Source organism: Petaurus breviceps, unplaced genomic scaffold (genome assembly GCF_028583685.1).
Source record: "Petaurus breviceps papuanus isolate PSGF00001 unplaced genomic scaffold, PetGlider_PUasm1.0 37, whole genome shotgun sequence".
Lineage (NCBI taxonomy): Eukaryota > Metazoa > Chordata > Mammalia > Diprotodontia > Petauridae > Petaurus > Petaurus breviceps.
In genome coordinates, this window is record NW_027186296.1 from 44,774,610 (window position 1) to 44,797,598 (window position 22,989).

The following is a 22,989-nucleotide window of genomic DNA, read 5'->3' on the forward strand; positions in this document are numbered from 1 at the left end:
GAAGGCGGGGGGGGAGGGAAGTTGGAAGCACCCACTTTTGAAAAGGGACAGGATCAAAGTAGAGAATAGAACAAGTGGGAGGTGGGATAGTCGGGAGGGAAATATAGTCAGTCTTACAATATATCTACTATGTTATTGTTTTGCATTAGCCGCACATGTACAACCTATACTGAACTGCTTGTCTCCCCCAATGGTGGGTGGCAGGGGGGGAAGGGAATGAATCTGGAATTGAAAGTTTTAAAATCAAATATTCAAATATATATATATATGTGTGTGTGTGTGTGTGTGTGTGTGTGTGTATATATATATATATACACACTATTATTAATACCATCTTACATGTAATTAAGAAATAAGATATACAGGCACTGAGGCATAGAGATCCACTGGAAAAGTCGAAACAGGTATGGGAGAAAATATGGGAGAGAGCAGATTGGAGGTGGGGATATCCTGTGGGACTGCTGTTTTGGGGGGACAGGTGGGGGAAAAATGGGGAGAAAATTTGTAACTCAAAATCTGGTGGAAACGAATGATGTAAATCAGAAGTTAATAAAGCATGAAAATAAAAAATATATATACTGGAAATATTTTCTATTGAAAAAGCTTTTAATAATAACTTAAGTCATTTTTTTTAAAGCAGTAGGGGTTAAGTAACTTGCTCAAGGTTACACGGCCAGTTATTTCTGGGTGTGGTGCTAAGTATCTGAGCCTGGATTTGATCCCCAGGTCATCCCGACACTGGAGCCAGTGCTCTTACTTGCTGTGCTACCTGGCCGCCCCGACTTAAGTCATTTTTAAAACGACTAAAATTAATTTGAAATTGTAGTACCTAGAACATCCTATTTAAGAAGAGCTTAAAGTACTTTGGTTAATGTTTAACCATTTTAAAGGGTTTAAGAAACTAATTTTGTTTGGGGGGATTATTTTGGTTCTCCTTTTTCATTTTATGACAGTTTGACAAATATGACAAATACAGGTTTGACCTATATTTTCAGGACATGTTGATGCATTTACATCAAAGCTTTTTATGCTTGAAGAAATTCCTACGGATGGACTCAAAGAGAAGTTTGCAACACTCAAGTAAGACAATTTATTGTGGTAGGTGAAAAAAATTGATGAGACAATGACTTGCTTTTGTACTAGTTCCAAATCAATAATAAATGTCCAAAGCAGCTAGCCCTGCTATTTCAGGGACTGAGAAGACTTATAACTATATCTTTGAGGTCATACATATCTTTAGTCTGGTGTGGCCCATACCACTAGCAAAATGGTTCAGAGGAAATAAAGTTAGATAACCATAGGAAATAGTACAAGGTATCACTGCTTATAGGACTGTCAATCTCTGAGTCTGAATTATCCATTTTGTTTTTGAGCTTTCTTTTACTGTCAATTGATGTGAGCTCATAAATTCATTTAAATTCATTTATAACTATGTTTGGCCTTAGCTGGGATTAAAATTAATCTATATGTTAGGGTGTTTTGCATCTCTTGTTGGGTTTAAATTTGCACAGCAAGCCTTATAAAGGCTGATTATTTTCTCTTGGCAACCAGTAGTTCCTTTAACTCAGTAGGTAAGCAAACAAGTGATACTTGTTAATGAGTAGGTTGGGTTGTTATTTTGAATGCAGGCATGGCTAAAACAGAAGGGGGGGAGAATAAAATCTCTTTAACTGCTTTTTCTTTTTTTTTTTTAAAGCAGTTGGGGTTAAGTAACTTGCTCAAAGTTACATGGCCAGTTATTTTTGTGTGGGTGCCGAGTATCTGAGGCTGGAACCGATCCCAGGTCTCCTGACACTGGGGCCGGTGTTCTTAATCACTGTGCCACCTGGCCACCCCTAACTGCTTTTTCAATTAAAATTTCACTATTAAAATTGCAATAAGTGTACTGTCCATTTATTCCTATGAGAAATATACAACAAAGAGAACCAATATAGATTAATATAGAAAAACTTTTGGTCTGTTTTCTTCCACAACATGACTATCATGGAAATGTTTTGCATGACTACACATGTATAACCTATATTGAATTGCTTGCCTTCTCAATGAGGGTGGGGAAGGAGGAGGGAAGAGAATTTGGAACTGAAAAGTTTTAAAAAGCGAATATTAAAAATTGTTTTTACATGTACTGGGAAAAAATAAAATACTAAACAGATGTAAAATTAAAGACTTTCCAAAGCTCCAGCTTCTGGATTTGTTGCAGCCTTCTACTAAAAACATCATTTTGTCTCTTCAGCTATCCTTATAAGACTTAGAGTCTTATTTTCTTTTCAAACATAAAAACCTCTCCACCTTTTTCTTCAAGATCAAAAAAGGCCCAAATAATATGACATCACAGAGTAAATTTTTTTTCCTTGTCTATTTTGTTTTCATTCAGGAGTTTGCTGCTCTGAAAACATTCTCTTCATCCAGAAGCAGCTAACTTACTCTCAGTTCTAACTTTTTTTCACCCTTTTCCAAGGTTTAATTTATAACAAGGGTAATTTTTTGCGTAATTCTCTCCCACACTGGGTCTGCTAAAGTTCTCTGACCAATGCTTCTTAAATGGATCAAGTTCTTTTCTGAACATTTTAAAATACAATTTGAATATGAGAGTGGTTTTTAGAAAACATGATAAAATGATTTTCCTACATTTACCCTGAGCTCACACTGAACCAAACATAGGTAAATATACAATCCCTCAAATGTTTAAGAGTTTGGTGTGCTATATTCAATGTACTATGATAGATGCTGTGGAAAATACAAAGATAAATAAGACATAATTCCTGCTCTCAAGGAGTTTATAATCTAGGAGTCATTGTCTATTTCCTAATACAAGTTAGAGATAACTTTTTAATTTACTATTTTGAATTGTCAGTAGTGTTGTTCTTTTTTAGTTAATTCAAACAGTTGACTTGTTTGGCATTTGTAAGGATTAGTATTTTGAGCTTTATTTTGTCTGTATTTATTCCTCATAGTACTCCGAATGCATTTAATGTTCTCCAGCATATTCTGAAGAAAATAAGCAGGTAAGCTAAAGAACTGGGAATGAGGATTAAAAGTGATACAAGTATTAGAGGATATGATGGATAGCAGATTAACTATCATAACTGTGAAATTGAATGGAATGAACTCACCAATTAAATGGAAGAAGGTAGCAAAACAGATTAGAAAGCACAGTACAACTGCATGTTGTTTGCAAGAAAGAAAATTATGCTGAAAGGTACTATGGATAATGGAATAACATCAGTACTTAATATATGTATATATAATTGCCTTAACATCTTAGTACTTAAATGAAAAGTTAATTGAATCATAGAGAAAAATAGCAAAATCGTTCCCAATAGTTTGGGAACCTCAGTGTTGCTGTTTGATATCTAGACAAAAGCAATAAAAAGATAAATGAGAAAGAAGCCAAGGACATGAATATAATTTTAATAATGTTAGATATGCTAAATTCCTGATGATTTTTTAATGGAAATATATGCATATTTGTTAGCCGTATTCTAGAACATAAAAATACAAAACAAATACAGAAAAAATAAATCCTTTATTGATAGTATAGTAAAAATTATAATCAATATTGAGCATTGAAGAAAATGGGTAAAAAATGCTTTAATCCTTAACACTTTGTGGATCAAAGAATGAATCACAGGGATATTAGGTAATTTCATGAACAATTGCAGTGAGACAACATTCTAAAATTAGTATTCAGCCAAAAGCATCATTTATGGAAATAATTAAAGCACTGAATAATTTAATCAACAAAAGAAAAAACAAATCAGTGAATTTGGTATGCATTTTTTAACTGTAAAAAAAGTTTAAGAACCAATCAAGCACAAAAATAGATATGAAAATCAAAGAAGAAATTGACAAAATTGAAATCCAAAAAACCAAAATGATGAAATGGTAAATAAGACTAGCAGTTTTTTAAAAGTTTATAAAATAGTATATACTGTTAATTTGTCTTTTAGCAACAAAAAGGAACAAAGAAAACAAAATTACCTGTATAAAAAATGAAAGAGGGGCACGGCTAGGTGGTGCAGTGAGTAAATTGCCGACCCCAGAGTCAGGAGGACCCGAGTTTGGTTCTGGCCTCAGACACTTACACAAAAATACTAGCCATGTAACCTTGGGCAAGTCACTTAACCCCAATTGCCCTGCCTTTTCCCCTCCAAAAAGAAAAGGCAAAAAAAAGAAAGAAAATTTACTAGGGGAAAGAAACTGTTTTGCCCAATTAAACCTTGCATGACTGATAACTTAAACAAAATCAATGAATGTTTACCAAAAAACCCCAAAATATCAAATTAACAGAACAAGAAATAGAAGATTAAAATAACCCATATTTGAAATAAACCATGTATGAAAACTACTTATTATTCAACATATGACAGTTGAGGCAGCACTGGACCTTCTGCCTTTTAGACACTTAATAGCTGTGTGACCCTGGGCAAATAATTTAACGTCTTCCTGCCTCAGTTTTCTCATCTGAAAAATGAGGATAATAAAAGTACTTATCTCCCAGAGTTAATATAAGGATCAAATTAGAAAATGCTTGTAAAGCTCTTTTTATATCTTAAAGTGTTAAATAATGCTATTGGTTAAAAAACAAATACAGCAGATTTCTCTCATAAGTGGTCTGATAACTAAGATATATGAGGCATTTATTCAGATATATAAGAATAAGAGCCATTCCCTAATAGTTCAAAAGATATAAACAAGCAGTTCTCAGAAAATATAAGCTATAAATAATCATTTGGGGGAAGAAATGCTCTGAATCACTAAAATAAGAGAGATGCAATTTAAACCTCTGAAGTTCAACCTCATACCATCAGATCAGCAAAGATAAAAATAATAATTGTTGAGGGACTCAGCAGACAGGCATACTAATGTTCTCTTGTTGGAGATATGACATGGTCTTGCTATTTTGTAAAGTAATTTGGAATTGTGTCCAAAAAGTCACTGAAATTTGACCTGTTAATATTATTACTAGATATATGCCTTAAAAAACAACAACAAACTGGAGAAAGAGGAATGTGACCCATCTGTACAGAAATAGTTATAATACTTTTTGTTATAACCCATCAATTGGCAAATGATTGAACAAATTCTGGTTTATGAATGTAATGGAATATTGGACTGTAAGAAATAATGAAGGGGTGGCCAGGTAGCACAGCGAGTAAGAGCACCAGCCCCAGAGTCGGATGACCTGGGATCAAATCTGGGCTCAGACACTTAGCACCCACCCAGAAACACCTGGCCATGTAACCTTGAGCAAGTTACTTAACCCCAACTGCTTTAAAAAAAAAAATGAATGAATGAAAAGAGATAAGTTTTGAAAAACTTGAGAAGATTTGAGAAGAAAAACTGATGAAGAATGAAATGAACAGAACCAAGAGAACAATTTATATAAAGGGAAGGAAAAGAACTTTGAAAATTTAAGAGTTCTGGTCAGTTCAGTGACCAGCCTTGGCTTATAGGAAGCAGTAATGAAATATGTGCTTTTTCCCTCTTACCAGAGAAGTGATAGACTGGAAGTGTGAAATGAGATGTAGATTTTTACACATGATCACTATGTGAGTTTATTTGACTTGACTGTACTTACTTGGTACATGAAAGATAACAGTTTAGTGATATTAACCCCCAAATGCACAAAAATGCAAAAAAGAGAATAGAATAGAGTTCTGAGGGAGACAACAGAAGCAGGCCATCTTTGGAACTAATGTTCTGAATTTGTCACGGTCTTTAAAAGTGATATGTAATAGAAATTCAGTTTAATATGCAGTTCCCCTTTTCTGTTCTTTTTATATAGATATGTTTGTCAAGTTAATTTTTTAAATGAGCTAAAAAACTGAAATTAGAGCTCTTGAGAAAAAAATTGGAAAGAGAATAAAGAGCTTAAAATAGGAGGTAGAAAACTTTAATGAAGTAAGTGGACTCCTTGAGGAATAGAATAGCATAAATTGGCCTTAAGACAAATAAAAAACAAATCGAACCACTGAATAAGTGGAAGAAAATGTAAGCCATTTACTATCAAAAACAGGTCAAGGAGAGAGAATTTTAAGAATCATTAGGCTCCCTAAAAACCATAATCAAACAAAAAATCGGTTACCATTCAGTCTCCCTGTACTGTGTTAAGCTGGGGATACAAAAAGAGGCAGAAGACAGTCTTACCCTCCAGAAGCTCACAGTTTAATGGGGGAGACAGTAAGCAAGCAAATATGTATAAATAAGCCATACACAGGATAAATAGGAGATGATTATTTCAAAAGAAAAAGTAAGAATCGTTCATTTGCTTATGAAAGTATTAGATTTGGAGGTGGCATTTTATTAACACTATTTAAATAAAGTTTCATCAATAAAGTTGCATAATTTCAATTTGACTATTAGATGAATCAAAATTAAGAAAATGGTGTTGAATTTGACATAATCATCAGAAATGTTGAACTGTAATAACTATGCTTGTAATTAGTTTGCAGGAGGGCTCCTACTTGCTGAGTCATGCAGCCGAAGATTCTTCACTTTTGATATACAAAAACTCTGATGAAAAATTTTCTAGAACAGCCTATAATTTGCATAAAGCTCATTGCAGCTTACCCGCTGTACCATCCAGTCTTTCTGTTCCCTGGGTTCCATTAGATCCCACTGTCTTGTTACCTTATCATATTCATCATGGAAGAATACCTTGTACTTTCCCACCTAAAACTCAAGGCCCTACAAAGCTGCAAAAGGTAAGATGTTTGAAATCAAGTGGTGCATTTGCTGTTTTAGATTGGATCACTTGAGATTCATATTTTTAACATTAATCCTAAAAGGTTTTTGAAAATATAGGGCCCATAAAAAGATTATGGAATATCATGTATTAATCACATCTGTAGATAGGCATGTGAATTAACTATCATTCTTTTCTTACAAAGTTTTCAAATCAACTTATAAAAGTCTGTTGACAGAGAGTCCTGTTGCGTAGTATTGGAAATAGTGTAAACAGTGTTAATTCACTTCAGTTGATGAAACAAGCTTAATTATTGGGACTGAAGTATCATGTTGAAAATATAACTACAAATAAACTTTTAAGAGGTTAATTTTGTTTTGCAAATTTCACAAGTAACAGAGTTCATTTAATTATAACATTTATGTTCTTAAAGAAGTGACATCCTTATATAGTACAGAGTGCTGAATTTGGAATTAAGGGACCTGATTTTGAATTTCAGTTCTATATTACTAGCTTGGCAGAGTTACTTAACTTCTCTGGGAGTCATTTTTCTCATTTGTAAAATCAGGTAATCGGACCAGATAATTTCTCCCTTCCAGCTGTAAATCTTGGCTCCAGTGTTACTTGATATCTTTTATATAAGGACCAACCTAATAAATTCCTAATGGAATTTAATTAAAGGAGAAGAATGTTTTCCAAGCAGAAAGACTAAATGATCTTTGCATTTCCTTCTAGCTCTGGATCAGTGAGCTGATAAGCTTATATACCTTGCATTATCAAAACTATGCGACATACTATAAGTTCCCATTTTTCCTTAATTTCTAAAATCAGAACCACATTTATTGCCTGGGTATTATAATCTGCTCGTTTTAGGTTCCTAAAAACATATGTTCCTTGTTTTTAAAAATAGAGACTTTTCAGGGACTTTGCAATTTTTTAAGAAGATAGAGAAGATAGACTTTGTTCTCTTTAAAAAATTATTAAATATATTATTTTTTACATTTTAATCAGTAAATTACCATGAGTTTATTCAGAAGATGGTATATAAGCTTTAGGAATATATACATACATGTGTGTGTGTGTGTGTGTGTGTGTGTGTGTGTGTGTAAAATGTATATATGTGTGTATAAAATGCACTTAATTCACAATGATTAGGAAATTTTTTTAGTGTCCTCTAAACATTTTTGTTAGCTTAGAGCCTGGCTTTGAGATATGAAGAATACATTTTATGTTCTTATAAGATTACTTGACCAAGAAATAACTAATTTATGATTAACTAGGTGGAACCAGTGGAAAAAATGGAAATTGTAATGCCTTACACTTAAGACTGCTCTATTTGTAGTTCTAGTTTTTTTTCCTCGTTTATGCCTCATATAAATGCCTATTCCTATGCTATTGTACAACAAAGTTTTTCTTAGCAGTCTTAAGAATAATAATAATTGAAGAGCTATTTTTGAGAGATTTATGGTCTTTGTAGGTGGATGTGATTTCCTTTTAATTTAGAAACTATGATTATAGTCTGTCAGACCAAACATATAATTGTGTGTGGGGGGTGGCTTATTTCTTTTTAGAGAAAATGAACAGTTTAATACTAGGATTGCCAGGTACTTCATCAGCTGAAAGGGAAAAGCATTGTATTTGGTTCCAAATGTTTTCTTAAAATGAAGCTAGTCTTGGGGAGTTGGGGGGAGAAGGATTGCCTTATAATGATGATAGCAATGGAATGATAACATGAAATAACTCATTTTTACAATATTTAGAGTTTCTCACTTGGATCACTAGAGTTTTTCCTCTTCAACCCTGAAATTGCCCTCTGATCATTCCCCTGGCCTTCTACCTTTCCCATTGCCTCATTTATATTTCTGCTCATCTTCCTCACTTTGACCACTAATCCTTTACTGTTTCCCTAGTAACCTCTTTTCTGGACTCTCTTTTCTTCTTTAATAGTCTTGACCACCCTAAAGTTTTACAATTTCAAAAGGCTCTCTCCTCCATCCTTGTATTGAATTCTTTGACCTTCATTTCTCATTCCCTTCTAGTCCTAGATCCTGAATTGCTCCCAGCAACTACCTTCTCTACAGTTGGTCCCCATTTGTTGGATACTGGTAAAAGAAATAAAGGAACCTTGTTAACTTGGGTGCAGTTCCTGTTATCTACTCTCAACTAGGAACTCCCAAAGTCTCCAGAGTTGGGCAAAAGCTCAAACCCATTTAACCCAAGCTGTAGCTGAAAAATTATCCTTCTTTGTACATGGTCACCCAACTTTCAAGTGAAAGCCTGTAGCAAACAGAAGTATACTTGCCCCAAAGGTAGCTTATTTCCTCATTTATATGTTTATAATTGTTGGGAAATTTTTCCTTTTATCAAGCAGAAATCAGCTTCTCTTCAGTGTCTGCCCTTTATTCTTAGCATCACTTGCTCTTTTATAGTTGTTCTATCATTTTTCAGTTATATCTGATTCTTCATGACCCCATTTGGAGTTTTCTTGGCAAAGATACTGACTGGAGTTTCCTTCTCCAGCTTATTTTACAGATGAGGAAACTGAGGCAAATAGGGTTAAGTGATTTGCCCAGGGTTATACAGCTAGTGTCTGAGGCCAGATTTTAACTCAGAAAGATGAGTCTTCCTGACTCCAGGACTTCTGTGATTAAGCAAAAAGTCTAATCCCTCTTCTACTTAAGAGACTCAAATACTTGAGGAGGAGGAGGAGTAATGGTGGTGGTGATGGTGGTAGAGTAGTGGAAATGACTGCCATTACTCTTATTATTGCTGGTCATTGCCCCACAAATTATAGGATTATCTTTAAGGAACTAGGATTTACTTATCAATGCAGATTATATAAGGAAGCATTTTTTTTTCAGTCATTTCTTACATCATTTCCCTTTTTTTCCCCTTGCTGCACTACCTTGGAACCTCTCTGACTGACTTCACCATGCCCCAAAGAGCTCATTATTTATTTAATTGCTTTTGGGAGGGGGGAAGGCAGGGCAATTGGGGTCAAGTGACTTGCCCAAGGTCCCGCGGCTAGTAAATGTTAAGTATCTGAGGACAGATTTCAACTCATGTCCTCCTGACTCCAGGGCCAGTGCTCTGTTCACTGTGCCACCTAGCTGCCCCAAAGAGCTCATTATTGGAAAAATCTCTTTACCACCCTTTGCCTCTCTGATTGTGGAGTGGAGCCATGAACTCCAAACCACTATTTAAAGAGATACCTCAGCTCAAACATCTGATTACTCACCTACTCTTACTAATTGATTTCTCCATCATGCCCCCATTTTGGGTATCTCCTTCCACTGTAACATCTCTCCGCAGTTTACAATTTCCTTTTGTGTTTTTCTTCCTCATTAGATTATAAATTTCCTGAGATCAAGAACTATCTTATTTTCTGTATTTGTATCTACAGTGCTTAAGCACAGTGCCTGGAACATAGGAGTCACTTAATAAATGTTTGTTGATTATTTTATAAACTGCAAAAATCTAATATCTACAAAATACTGATCAAGACATGACTGAGTAACTTTGGTGATATATTAGAAACTTGCTATCTTTCATGAACTGACAAATGATAGATCTTTGTGCAAAAATTACAGATCTCAAGGTATCTTGGAGAACTCTACCAAAAACCTGCAGCAAAACCTCTTGACAGACAAAACTCTTGCCCACAATTGCTGAGGCACAAAAATCTTAAGAATGCTTTTAATATAAGTCTTCATTTAAAAAATCATAATTGCCAAGCAATATGGAATGAGAAGCTTTCAGAAAAAAAAGAAGAAATTAAAACCATGAGGGAGCAGGGATGAAGTGTTTATCATCCTGTTGTCTTTTCTGTTCTTAGAGTTTGACCAGAAATGTTTGCAGTATTCCTATGGAGATGAGTTTATATCCTAATGCTTCTTTTTTTATCAGCTACAGGGAAGCAGTTATTTTGTCAACCTATGCAATAATTTATAGAGCATTAAATATAAAAAGATAACAATAGGATAATGACTTGTCTTACAACCATTTCTATCTGAACTTCATTGAAAAAGATCAGAATTAGATTAAAATAATAGTAATAATGTATGTATAAAAAATATAACCAAGTATAGTGAAAACATTAGAGATTTTGATGTCCACATGGAAAGCTTTCTCAATTTACAATATGCCATTATCACAATAATACTAATAGCAATGAATATAAAATGTGACATCTTTCAGGGAAATAGTTTAAGCTTATTATATTTCTACATAGCTTTAAAATTATTATTCCCTGTCCTAAGTAGAACTCTGTATGGCTTTGAGGTTGAAGAGGTAGTCATGCCAAAAATTGTATGGAATATTAAACAACTTCTTCCTCTTGTGGAATCTTTCTTTAGTGATACTCAAATGTCATTTGTGCTCAGTAAGTATAAAATTCTTTTTTTTTTCCAAATGCTTTATTAACTTCTGGTTAAAATCATTTATTTCCGCCAGATTTTGAGTTACAAAATTTTCCCCCATTTTTCCCCTATTCAATGCCCCAAAATAGCGGTCCCAAAGGAAATCCCCTCCTCCAATCTGCTCTCTCCCATGTCTTCTCCCATACCCCTTTCAACTTTTCCAGTAGGACACGGTGGATCTCTGTGTCCCGATGCCTGTATAGCTTATTTTTCAATTGCATGTAAAATAGCATTAATAATAGTATTTATTTATATATATATATATATATATATATTTTTTTTTTATTTTAAAAGCAATCGGTGTTAAGTAACTTGCTCAAGGTTACATGGCCAGTTATTTCTGGGTGTGGTGTTGAGTATCTGAGCCCAGATTTGATCCCCAGGTCATCCCGACACTGGAGCCAGTGCTCTTACTCTCTGAGCCACCTGACCGCCCCTAATCAATTGGGGTTAAGTAACTTGCTCAAGGTTACACGGCCAGGTGTTTTTGGGTGGGTGCTAAGTGTCTGAGCCCGGATTCGATCCCCAGGTCATCCTGACACTGGAGCCAGTGCTCTTACTTGCTGTGATACCTGGCCACCCCAAAGGAGAGATTTTTTTTTAAAGCAATCGGGGTTAAGTAACTTGCTCAAGGTTACATGGCCAGTTATTTCTGGGTGTGGTGCTAAGTATCTGAGCCCGGATTTGATCCCAGGTCATCCTGACCCTGGGGCCGGTGCTCTTACTCGCTGAGCCACCTGGCCGCCCCTAGAATTTATATATTTTTAAACATTTGATTTTAAAATTTTGAATTCTAGATTGATTCCTTTCCTCCCTTGTCACCCACCCTTACTGGAAGATAAGCAATTCAGTATAGGTTGTACATGTGTAGCTATGCAAAACATTACCATAGTAGATATATTGTAAAAGACTGGCTGTATTTCTCTCCCTCCTGTCTTACCTCCCACTTGCTCTATTCTCTACTTTGATCCTGTTCCTTTTCAAAAGTGGGTGCTTCCAACTTCCCTCCCCCCTAGCCTGCCCTCCCTTCCATCATCCCCCCTCTCATCCCCTTTCCCCCTACTCTCCTGTAGGGTGAGATACCCTATTTAGTGTATATGTCATTCCCTTCCTTAGCCAAATTCAATGAGAATAAGGTTTTGCCTTTTTGCCTTCCTGTTCTTCCCCTCCATTGTAACCATTTTCCCTTGCCTCTTTTATATGAGATAGTTTACCCCATTCTGTCTCTCCCCATCTCCTCTCGTTATATTCCTCTCACCTCTTAATTTCACCTTTTAAGTATCATCCCTTCCTATTAAATTGGTCCTGTGCCCTCTATCTGTGTATACCTGTAAACATATACACACATTCACATATGTATTCATATGCTCATAACCCTCCTATATAGATATATGTATAATATGTGTGTATGTATGTGTGTATATATATATATGCATACATACACACACATTTCTATTCCCTTCAACTATTCTCATACTGAGAAAAGTTTCATCAGTTACAATTATTGTTTTTCCATGTAGGAATGTAAATAGTTCAACTTTGATAAGTTCCTTATGATTTCTTTTCCCTGTTTACCTTCTCAAGCTTCTCTTGCTTCTTGTATCTGAATGTCAAATTTTCTATTCAACTCTGGTTTTTTCAACAAGAATGCTTGAAAGTCCTCTATTCCACTGAATGACCATATTTTCCTCTGAAACATGATACTCAGTTTTGCTGGTTAGGTGACTCTTGGTTTTAATTCTAGCTCCTTTGCCCTCTGGAATATCATATTCCAAGCCCTTCGATCCCTCAGTGTACAAGCTGCCAGATCCTGGGTTATCCTGATTGTGTTTCTATGATATTCAAATTGTTTCTTGCTGGATGCTTGTAACATTCTCTCCTTAATCTGGGAATTCCAGAACCTGGCTATAATATTCCTAGGAGTTTTCTTTTTGGGATATTTTTCAGGAGGTGATAGTGGATTTTTCAGCCTCTATTTTGCCCTCTGGTTCTAAAACATCAGGGCAGTTTTCTTTGAGAACTTCCTGGAGGATGATTTCTAGGTTCTTACTTTGATCATGGCTTTCAGGTAGTCCAATAATTTTTAAATTATCTCTCCTGGATCTATTTTCCAGGTCAGTGGTTTTTCCTATGAGATCTTTCAATTGCCTTCTATTCTTTCATTTGTTTGGATCTGTTTAACAGCATCTTGATTTCTCACAAAGTCATTAGCTTCCATTTGCTCTAATCTAATTCTGAAGGAATGATTCTCCTCATTGAGCTTTTGAGATTCTTTTTCCATCTGGCAAATTTGGCTTTTTAAGGCGTTCTTCTCCTTCATTGCCTTTTTGAGCCTCTTTTGCCATTTGAGTTAGTCTATTTTTTAGGCTCTTATTTTTCTTAGTCAGGCTATTGCGTCTCATTTCATAATTTTCTTGCATCGTTCTCATTTCTCTTCCCAATTTTTCCTCCACTTCTCTTATTTGCTTCTTAAGGTCCTCTATGGCCTGTAACCAGCTCGTATTTTTCTTTGAAGCTTTTGGTGCAGGAGTTCTGACTTCACTGTCTTCCTCCTGTTCCATGCTTTGATCCTTTTTGTCATCAAAATAGGAGTGTAAAGTTGGGGTACTATGTTTATTTTGCTTCCTTTGCCTGCTCATGTTGCCACTCAATCACTTGACCCCTGGGCTTTTGCCACAGTAGGACTCTGCCACCACACAGGGGAGCTTCGTCCCAAACACTGCGGTTTTCTCAGCTGCCGAAGGTATTAGTTGGGCTCCCTCTCCGAAGCCTCCACACACTCTAGCAAGCTGTTCGCACACCCCAGGACCTCCACCCTAGAACGCAATCCAGTTCCAAGCAGGTTAAAGCAAGAGCGATTACCCCTCAGACTGGTTGCTTGGTTCCCCTACACTCTGCAGGCCAGGAGCTGAAGCTGCCATGTGGGGATGGCTGCACAGGCACGGCTCCTCAGCGGCTTCTTGCCCCAAGGGAAGAGGCTGATGTACTCCCAAGTACTGGATCCCAAAGTCCACACTGCACTGACCTCTCACTTTGTCCTTTGCATCTATGTGTTGATAATTCTGGAAACTGCCATAGCTGCTGGTGATCTGAAGTCCCTCCAGCCAGTGGTTAGTTAGGCCTGCCCTGGGGCTAAAACCTCAGGTTCACCTCACAGGCTGGGCTTGGTTCCCAGAGCACTGTGCTGGCTGATTCCTGCAGGCCTGCTGGGCTTTCTTCAGTGGGAGGTTAACTTCTCTCTGTCATTTTGTGGATTCTGTAGCTCCAAAGTTTGCTTTGTTCAGAGTCCCCTTTTACATGAATTAGAGGTGGTGGGAGCCGGAGCCGCGTGGAGGTCCTGTTTCTACCCCGCCATCTTAACTCAGTCCCAAGTATAAAATTCTTAATATTTGTCAAAGAAAATAGAAACTTAGGGTTTGAGCTTGAATCTAGAGTCCAAATTGAATTAGTGGGTGAATGAAATACTTCAAAATTCCTTAGTCTTCTCCAGGCCCACATCACATATGAGGCTCTCTAGAAGAATATTGTGTATGTCAAGAAACTTAGTGAAATATGAAGAACACATTTAAAAGCAGTTAACATCTCTGCAATGCCAGACAACATAGACTTTTGAAGCTGTAAAATGAACAAAGAAAGAAGTAAAGAACTTTTCAGTAACAACTTGAGAAAGTATCCTCACAAAGACCCGTACGATATTAACAAAACATAGGACCCATCCTTTTAAAGAAGGTAGCTATCAATATATTCCTCATCAAAAAGGAGGAAGAAGATTGGTAGACATTCTAAGAGTAAATAAGTAGTCAAAAACCTACAGAAATGCTTTTTGGAGCAAGTAATAGTAAGGGTTGTTAGCAAGTAGGCATCATTGGATTTGTCTAATATAACTTCGTTTGTCTCTAGACAAAGCCAGTAAAAATAAGCTAAGATCCAAAATAAATTTAAAAATGCACTCTATGAGATGCCATTCATATTAACTCAGCATCAGTATGTTGAGAAGTACCTAAGAGATGATTGAGTCATTACAGATTTGTTTATAGAAATGGAAGGATTGTGATATCAATTCAGGATCAGTCATTGCCACAAGAAATTAGAAAAGGCATGTTTTAAGGAACCTTGACTTAATATTCAGTGCATATTATAAAAGGAAATGGTAGAAATTGTAATAAAGTCCCTGCAATGTTCAAAAAATCTAACTTTTTTTGAACTTACTAATAATAATTACTAATAATACTTATTTAGTTTAGTAAGTAATTAACTTGTTAAATACAGTGTTTTTTTTTCAGAGTTGTTTGTCATATTGTCTTTGTAGTGATTGTTCTTCTGATTCTGTTTAATCGCATTGGTTCATATGAGTCTTCCTAGGTTTCTCTGAAATCACCCCCTTCATTTTTTACAGCATAGTAGCATTCCATTACATTTGTAAACTATGATTCATTCAGCCTTTGCCTCATTTATGGGCAAACCCTCAGATTCTCGAAATTTGTTACCTCAAAAAGAGCAATAAATACTTTGTACATGCTTAGGACTAATTTCTATTAACTTTCCTTCACTCTAATTTCCCTTTCTCCCTTTTTGTTCTATTTTCCCTATTGAGCGAAATGTATTTTCGTACCCAACTATGTAATACCAGATTTGTTAATTTGGATGACTAGAAGGATGTTGGTGTCCTAAATAGAAATAAGGAAGTTCAGAAGGGGAGTGCATTTTCTGGAAAGACTTAGATGAACTGATGAACAGAATAAGCGACCAGTCTGAGGGGTAATCACTCTTGCTTTAACCGCGCCTCCACTGCTTCTTGTCCCTAGGGCAGGGGCCAGACTGCATACTTCTGTCCCCTCCCCCTCCCCCCAGTTCCAACAGAGTTCCACACTGATCTTTTACTTGCTGTTTGGCATTTATGGGTTGATAAGTCTGGAAACTGCCACAGCTGCTGGTGATTCACTCTCCTGAAGTCTGCTCTGGCCACCACTGGTTGGGCCACCCTGAGGCTAAAACCAAAGGGCTTGCAGGGGACTATGCTCTGCTCCCAGCATGCTGTGATGTGACCCTTCCTGCCATCAGCAGGAGATTTGTTTCTCTCTGTCACTTTGTGGGTTCTGTAGCTCTAAAAACTAGCCACCCCATGATATTGGCATTTGTAAGGAAAAAAGCCACCTCATCTGAGGCTGGTATAAAGGAGGAGATAATGAAAGGTTATGGTTGTGTTGTGCAGAATGGACAGGGAGAAGAGGAAGCCCTTGGCAAAAGATCTTAATTTTCTCAGTAAAGTATGAGACAAGATTGTCAGCTTAAAAGGGTGATAGGAGGAAATCTCTTCAGGATCAAAGAGAGTTGAACAACTGCTCTGATGAATGGTATTGAGATTCAGTTTGGGAGAAGCAAAAGGATTGCCTTGCTGCTATAAGGCTCCAGGTAAGATTAGATGAAGTAAATCTATAGTGGATCCAATTAGGATAGTTCTGTAACTTCCTCTAGGTTTGTTCAGCAACTCATGAGTAAAAGTGGTAGAATAGTTGTAATTCAAGATGAGAGTTTAGTAAGACTTTGTTGATAGGACAGGAGATTGTGTAGAGTTCAACAGGTTAACCAAAGGAAGTGAAATTGGAAAAGTGTCATCTTAGCCAGATCTAAACTACTAAAACATTTTATGATGCCTTCTGTTTTTAATGGCTACACCTTACAGAGTTCTTTAAGACTGACAGAAGTGTTTTACGTATGTTATCCAGTTGATTCTCACAACAACCTGGGAAGTAGGTGACATTATTCCCTTCCTTTTGCAGATGAAGAAACTTGAGATAGGGAGGTGAAGTGACCTGCCCAGGATCCTTGAGCTAGCTAGTGTCTGAGATAAGATTCAAATTCAGGTCTTCCTGACTCTAAATCCAACACATTCAACAGTGCTTCCATTTCTGGAAATAGCCCTTCTCCCACATCTAAATTGAACCTTCCTTATAACAAATAAAAAAAATCTAAAAGCAAATGAGACAAAGGCCACATCTGATGAATGTGTGCGGCATTTTGTCTTTGTTTTCCAGAGTAATCTTATTTCACACCATTCCCCTTCACGCTATGTTTCTTTCAAACTGTACCATTTACCAGTTCTCTGATTTTATCCTATTCCTGCTTACTTTTGTTCCATTTATACATTATAGCAGTCCTGTCTGAAACAGATTCTTTCCATAGCTCTAGTGAAATCCTTTTCTCTCTTCAAGACTTAGCTTGGGTCTTCCCACATTTTCTATGAAACTTTCTCTGATTCCCCAAGTATAAAAGTAATCTCTCTTCTTTAATCTCATCTGGTGCCATTTGACTACTCTCTAACTTGAATTATTATTATTTGTATACATGTCTTTTCCTCTTACCAAATTATAAATTTCAGTTTACATCAACTGTCATTTTTTACCTTTTTGTTTAACCAAATAAATATACTTACGCATTATTTTTCTATAGTTTATATCCATCTGCTAGATTTTAAACTCTTGTGGGTAGAGATATAACTTTGCATACAGTAAGAGCTCAATAATTTTATAAATTGACTTTTGTGTCCTATCCCTTTACTAGATTTTGCTAGTTCTAAGAGAGAGGAGCTGTGTTTTATCTTTATAACCCTAGTGCCTAGCACAGAGTACCTCTACATAATACATGGTTAATAAATGTTTGATTAATTGAAATGTGTCCCCAAAAGCAGAAGGGGGAAGGCTGGAGTGATAGTTCAGGTAGTGTAGATCTATGAGTCCATGATTGTTCTTATGCCAGGCTGATTCAGAGTCTGCATATATTAAACTCCAAGTCACTTTACCATATATACTTTCATGGCATGTCACTGCTCATGTTACGCCCTGCACCAAAAAATGTTCAGCTGTTACTGCCCAATCCACTAAAGTTTGCATTTCTTGATCTGGCATACAAGGTCTCCACAATTTGCCACCCGCTGCTTTTCCTCCTAATCTCATATTAAGTAAGTCCCTTCCATGTCCTCTGTACTCCAGCCAGACTGGACTACTGTCTGTACCCTGGCCATTTGCTACTCTTTCCTATATCTGTGTCTTTTCTAGAATATACATCCTCCCCTTCTTTGACTTCTTGAATTTCTAGAATCCTCTCTACATATCCCTTGAAACTGTCGCATGAAATGCTCCTGCTTCCATGAAGTCTTTCTAAATCTCCATGGACCTTGTATGACACTTTGTTTTGCAACTCTCTAATAAATTTATTATGCGTTATTATGTATTAAACCTATGTGTTTGTGTCTTACTCTTCTCTATAGCTATGAATTCTGTAAGGGCAAGAATAGCTTCTGAGCTACATTTTGTATCTCCCTGAGGACTTAACACAGTGCTCTGTACATTATAACTTAATAAGTTTGTTGAATGAGTGAATGAATGACAGCAGTACATTAAGTGTTTATATGAATGCTTGAGCTACCAGTATGATCTCTTATAAGGGCCACAGTCTCTTTCAACTCAATTCACATTTTTGCATGCTGCCTCATTCATGACCCTAAAAGGTCATTAGCTCTTACATTACACATTAGCTCTTACCAAATCTCCTTTTTGTATTGGCTTTCTCATTTTCCTTTCTTCCCTTGACTTCTGCCACCTCTATTCTCTTATATCTTGTTATGACTCCTTTCTTGTCAGTGACCTGGTCAGTGAAATATATTGAGTAGAGCTGTGGAGTCAGGAAACTTGAATTGGATTCTTGCTCTAGAAGCTGACTAGTTTAGTGATCATTGGCAAGTCCCTTAACTTCTCAGACCCTCCATTTTCTCATCAGTAAAATAGGGATAACAACACAGATCTGAGTGAGGAAAAAAACACTTTACAAGCCTTAAAGTATCCTACAAATTTGAGTCTTCCACCTACAGTTCTCCTGGTTCAAACACTAATCTTATCCTAAATTTCTTCAACTAACCACTGGATTTGGGGCTATATTTGAGGATAACAAGATTACAATTAGAACAGTTGTGTGCTTGCTAACTAGCTTTCTGATAGAAATCCCTGTGTTTTTTTCCTGAACTCATTCAAGTAAGTGCATAATAGAGCCTTTAAAAAATTTCATATTCCTTAAAAGTTGTCATTAATCTGGTTAAATTGCTTTCTATAGAGTGGGCAAATATTGATATGCAATGGGAATTGTAGAGGTGGGAAACAGTGGTAAGGATAATTGAAAACTCCTGTTTGGTTTTTGACTATAAGTGATTGTTTTCCTCTTTTTTTCTTTTGCTTTTTGGAGGGCAATTGGGGTTAAGTAACTTGCCCAAGGTTACATGGCTAGGTTTTTTTTTTGTGTGGGTGTTAAGTGTCTGAGGCCGGAACCGAACTCGGGTCCTGCTGACTCCGGGGCTGGTGCTTTACTCACTGTGCCACCTAGCCGCCTCATCCTTTTTTCTTTCTTTCTCTTATCTTCCTTTCTCCATGATTTTTCCTTTACTCCTTCAATTCTCTTTCCCCTATCTTTCTTCCTCCTTCCATTCCTGTTGTCTTATTTTATTTTCTTGGCCTTATCCTCTCACCTTATTTCTCTTTCTTTAGTTGCCAGTCTGTTAATTTTCTCCTCTTCCTTTTCACTCCGCATTCTGAGTTTGATGCAGTAGAAGCAGCACAGGATTTGGAACCCAGAAGGCCTGACTTTAAGTCCTAGTCCTGTCATTTATTAGTTGGTTAGACTCTCTGTCAATCAGCAAGCTTATTTAGTGCTTTCTATGGGACAAAGCATTGCATTTCTTAATTTGTCAAACAAAGAGATTGGGCTTAATAATCTCTTAGATCCCTTCTAATTCTAAATCTATGGTTTTTCTTCCCTGTCTCCCTCCTCTTCTCTCCAGCTTTATTTCTGTAATCAAGCAAACATCTTAAAACTCTCCTGTTTCTCAAAACAAACCCAGACAAATTGGTTTGGAGATAGGAGAGAGGAGTGCTTCCAGCCTCCCTTTCTTATCCCTCTAAATGAAGGAAAAATTCAAGGAATGTTGAGCTGTGTCAGAAATTCTCTTGCCGCTTTACAGTAAGAAGAGATGGCCAGAAGCATACTGAAGTGGCAGAGGGAAAGCAGCCTCAGATTTCCCATTCTACAGAGTGAATATCCCTCTTAGAAACTATCAAGTCACAGAATAATGGATTGATTGTAAATGTTTTGAACTGCAGCATGTTATACTTGTACATCTCTTTCAGGCTGGTGGAACGAGAGTGCCTGTTCCTAGCCACAGGAATCCAATAACTGCGGAAACAAAGAACAGTAACCTGCCGGCTCAGCAAGTCGAAAACGAGGGCGTGGTTCCAAAGAAAAGGAAGCAAAATAGCCATAAAAAATCAATATAGTGGAAAATGACAGTTCAGAGAGGACAATAGTAGCAAAATAAAGACATTTCAGGGAAAAATGTATCTAAGAGATATTTATTCTGGCAGTTGGAAGGACTACCAGAGATTTTCTGGAAAACATAATCATCTCTTCACAGTTACTAAATGTACCTCAGTACTCAGCAGGAATTCATGCCAGAAGGCAGCTGACTTTTTAAGTCACCAAATTTATTAAACCATAAAGCAAGAGAAGACCTTTTCATTCTATAGGTATTATTCAAAGTGCATTAACAGAAATAACTTTGACCATGCCCATAAATGTTATAAAATAAGATGGAATTTTGTTCTCATGACTTTTGCAGTTAGGATTTTCGTCTTTACCATTTTAAGGAAATATAATAAATCAGAGGAAAGTAATCAGGTTTTAGCTGGAGATCTACCTTGAAGGAGTTCGTTGCAAAACATTTGCTTTACTCGGTATTTAGCACCATTTGGAATACATACATACATACAGAGAGAGAGAGAGAGAGAGCGGCAGACCTGGATTTCTAGTCAGAGGATCTGAGTTCCTTCCTCTATATCATTAGCAAATCATTTAGCTGCTCTGTCTTGTAAAATGATGGGGTTGTATTTCTCTCTTAAGGTCCTTTTAAGCTGTAAATCCTGTAAATTTAGGAATGTCATAATTTTGTTGTATACCTCTAAATTTTAAATGTACATAACCTTGGTAGGATAATCCTTTTCTAAAAAATGTCTTTCACTGTACTTGTGTCAGACCTTGGATATTGAACTAGATGGACCATGTTGTTAGGTCATTTTGTTGTTGTGGTTGTTGGGTATTTATTTAACACTTAACACAGAACACTCTTCTTTACAAGTTACATTTTCTGACTGAATAACCCTAAGTTTGTAAAAGGAATGAAACATTTTCTTGTTTGACAGGTTTTGTGGCTTTAAAAAAAATTCAGTTATGTTTTGGTCTTAATCCCTTCTGAGTATTGTGATTTCTGTTCATGTGTTATTTTTAAAGTTCAAAACTATTGAAGGGGTTTATGTTAACTGCAGTCATTTGTTGTGTCATTGATTATGGATGACCACTTTTTAGAGATGTGAATTTGAAAGAGGGTAAATAAGACCAAATTGGACTCCATATAGAGCACATTTACATTTGTTATTTCTGTTATCTAAGGTATATTAAACATATCTTTCTGGAGCACTTTTATATCATTTGTAAGATAAAGGTTTTGTATTCTAATATATTAACACTGTAGGTTTCTTACACATTAAAAAATTCAACTAATCTTAGCTTTTCTATAAACTGTTTTATTTCGATTTACGAAGCATTTCTAATTAACTTAAATAATCATTGATAAATTTGTTTTTTCTAATGTATCATTTCCTTATCCTATTAACAAAGGAGCTATTGTTGAAATTTTTTTAATGCTTTTTTAATTCATTTTGTGGTCACACTCCAGAAATATTTCATTTCTGAGTCATATCAGTTAGCTATGGGTGGGGCAGGGAATCCCTTGGAATTTGCTCTTTGACTCTAGCTGTACAATGTTTCCTCAGTTATCTGAATATCTAAAAGATTGAGCTTTTCAATTTTTTAAGGATTTATTTATATGATAGAGTAACTGCCCTCTGACAACATATTACCATATTATGTTTAATAAAATTCTTGGGAGTCATGTATATTCTGAAAATAAATATTTTAAAAATGAACTCTTAACTTTTTATGTAACTAAATATAGTCCTGAGTAGCCATCTAATAAAATATTTAAAAAAAAAATTGGTGTTGAGCATTAGTATTTCTTTTTGGTCTCATACACACTTATTTTTTTCCCCATTAGGTTCCATAGGCTGTGTGGTTCTTTTTTTTGATAGTCAAATGCATATATATGCAACTCCTATTACATTATAAATCCCTTGACATCAGGGGCTAATCAGTTTTTGCAATTTTTATTTTTGTTTTAAATTTGTGTATCTTTGTTACTGAATATTGTACATAGTAGTGGCTTAACATGTTGAATTGAAAATTGAATGTAAATGAATGGGAAATTTTTTTCCTGTAATTTCTTAGGCAGATTATAGAATTAGCATTTCAAAATGTTGTTGTACCTTCAAATATGTTGCATAAATTTTAAAAAAATTTTTCAGAAATTGGTTGGGCCATGAGCAGTGATTTCAAAGTCAATATTTAATACTACATCTAAAGATTTTGAACCTAATTTGAAAATTACAAGTCTAGGGGCAGCTAGGTGGCCCCGTGAATAGAGCACCAGCCCTGTTGTCAGGAGGACCTGAGTTCAAATTCGGCTTCAGACACTTAACACTTACCAGCTGTGTGACCTTGGGCAAGTCACTTAACCCCAGTTGCCCTGCCTTCTCCCCTCCAAAAAAAAAAAAGAAGAAAATTACAAGTCTGTGGTTTCTCTTCTTAGAAGCAGAGACTATATTCATTGACTACGGTAAAGTATTTAATATTTCTGTTATAAGGTTACTTATATTTGTGCCTTAAAGCATGTTGCAGAATCCGCCTACAGACAAAATTCCATCACTTCAATTCAGATTAACAAATGTG

The 22,989-nt window shown here is 36.0% G+C and overlaps 1 protein-coding gene across 3 annotated transcripts in view; it reads left to right on the forward strand.

Moving 5' to 3' along the window:
- ICE2 (interactor of little elongation complex ELL subunit 2) overlaps positions 1 to 22,115 on the forward strand; it is a 64,782-nt gene extending 42,667 nt beyond the window's left edge. For 2 of the 3 annotated variants that reach the window (XM_069098393.1, XM_069098394.1), the window contains 4 exons: positions 996 to 1,080; positions 2,955 to 3,005; positions 6,449 to 6,707; positions 20,280 to 22,115. In XM_069098393.1, the coding sequence (XP_068954494.1) occupies positions 996 to 1,080; positions 2,955 to 3,005; positions 6,449 to 6,707; positions 20,280 to 20,426 (542 nt within the window). In that variant the 3' untranslated portion in view covers positions 20,427 to 22,115. Of the gene's footprint in view, positions 1 to 995; positions 1,099 to 2,954; positions 3,006 to 6,448; positions 6,708 to 20,279 lie in introns of those variants that run through there. The other variant, XM_069098395.1, reaches the window with a different exon arrangement.
- Positions 22,116 to 22,989: the final 874 nt, after the last annotated feature.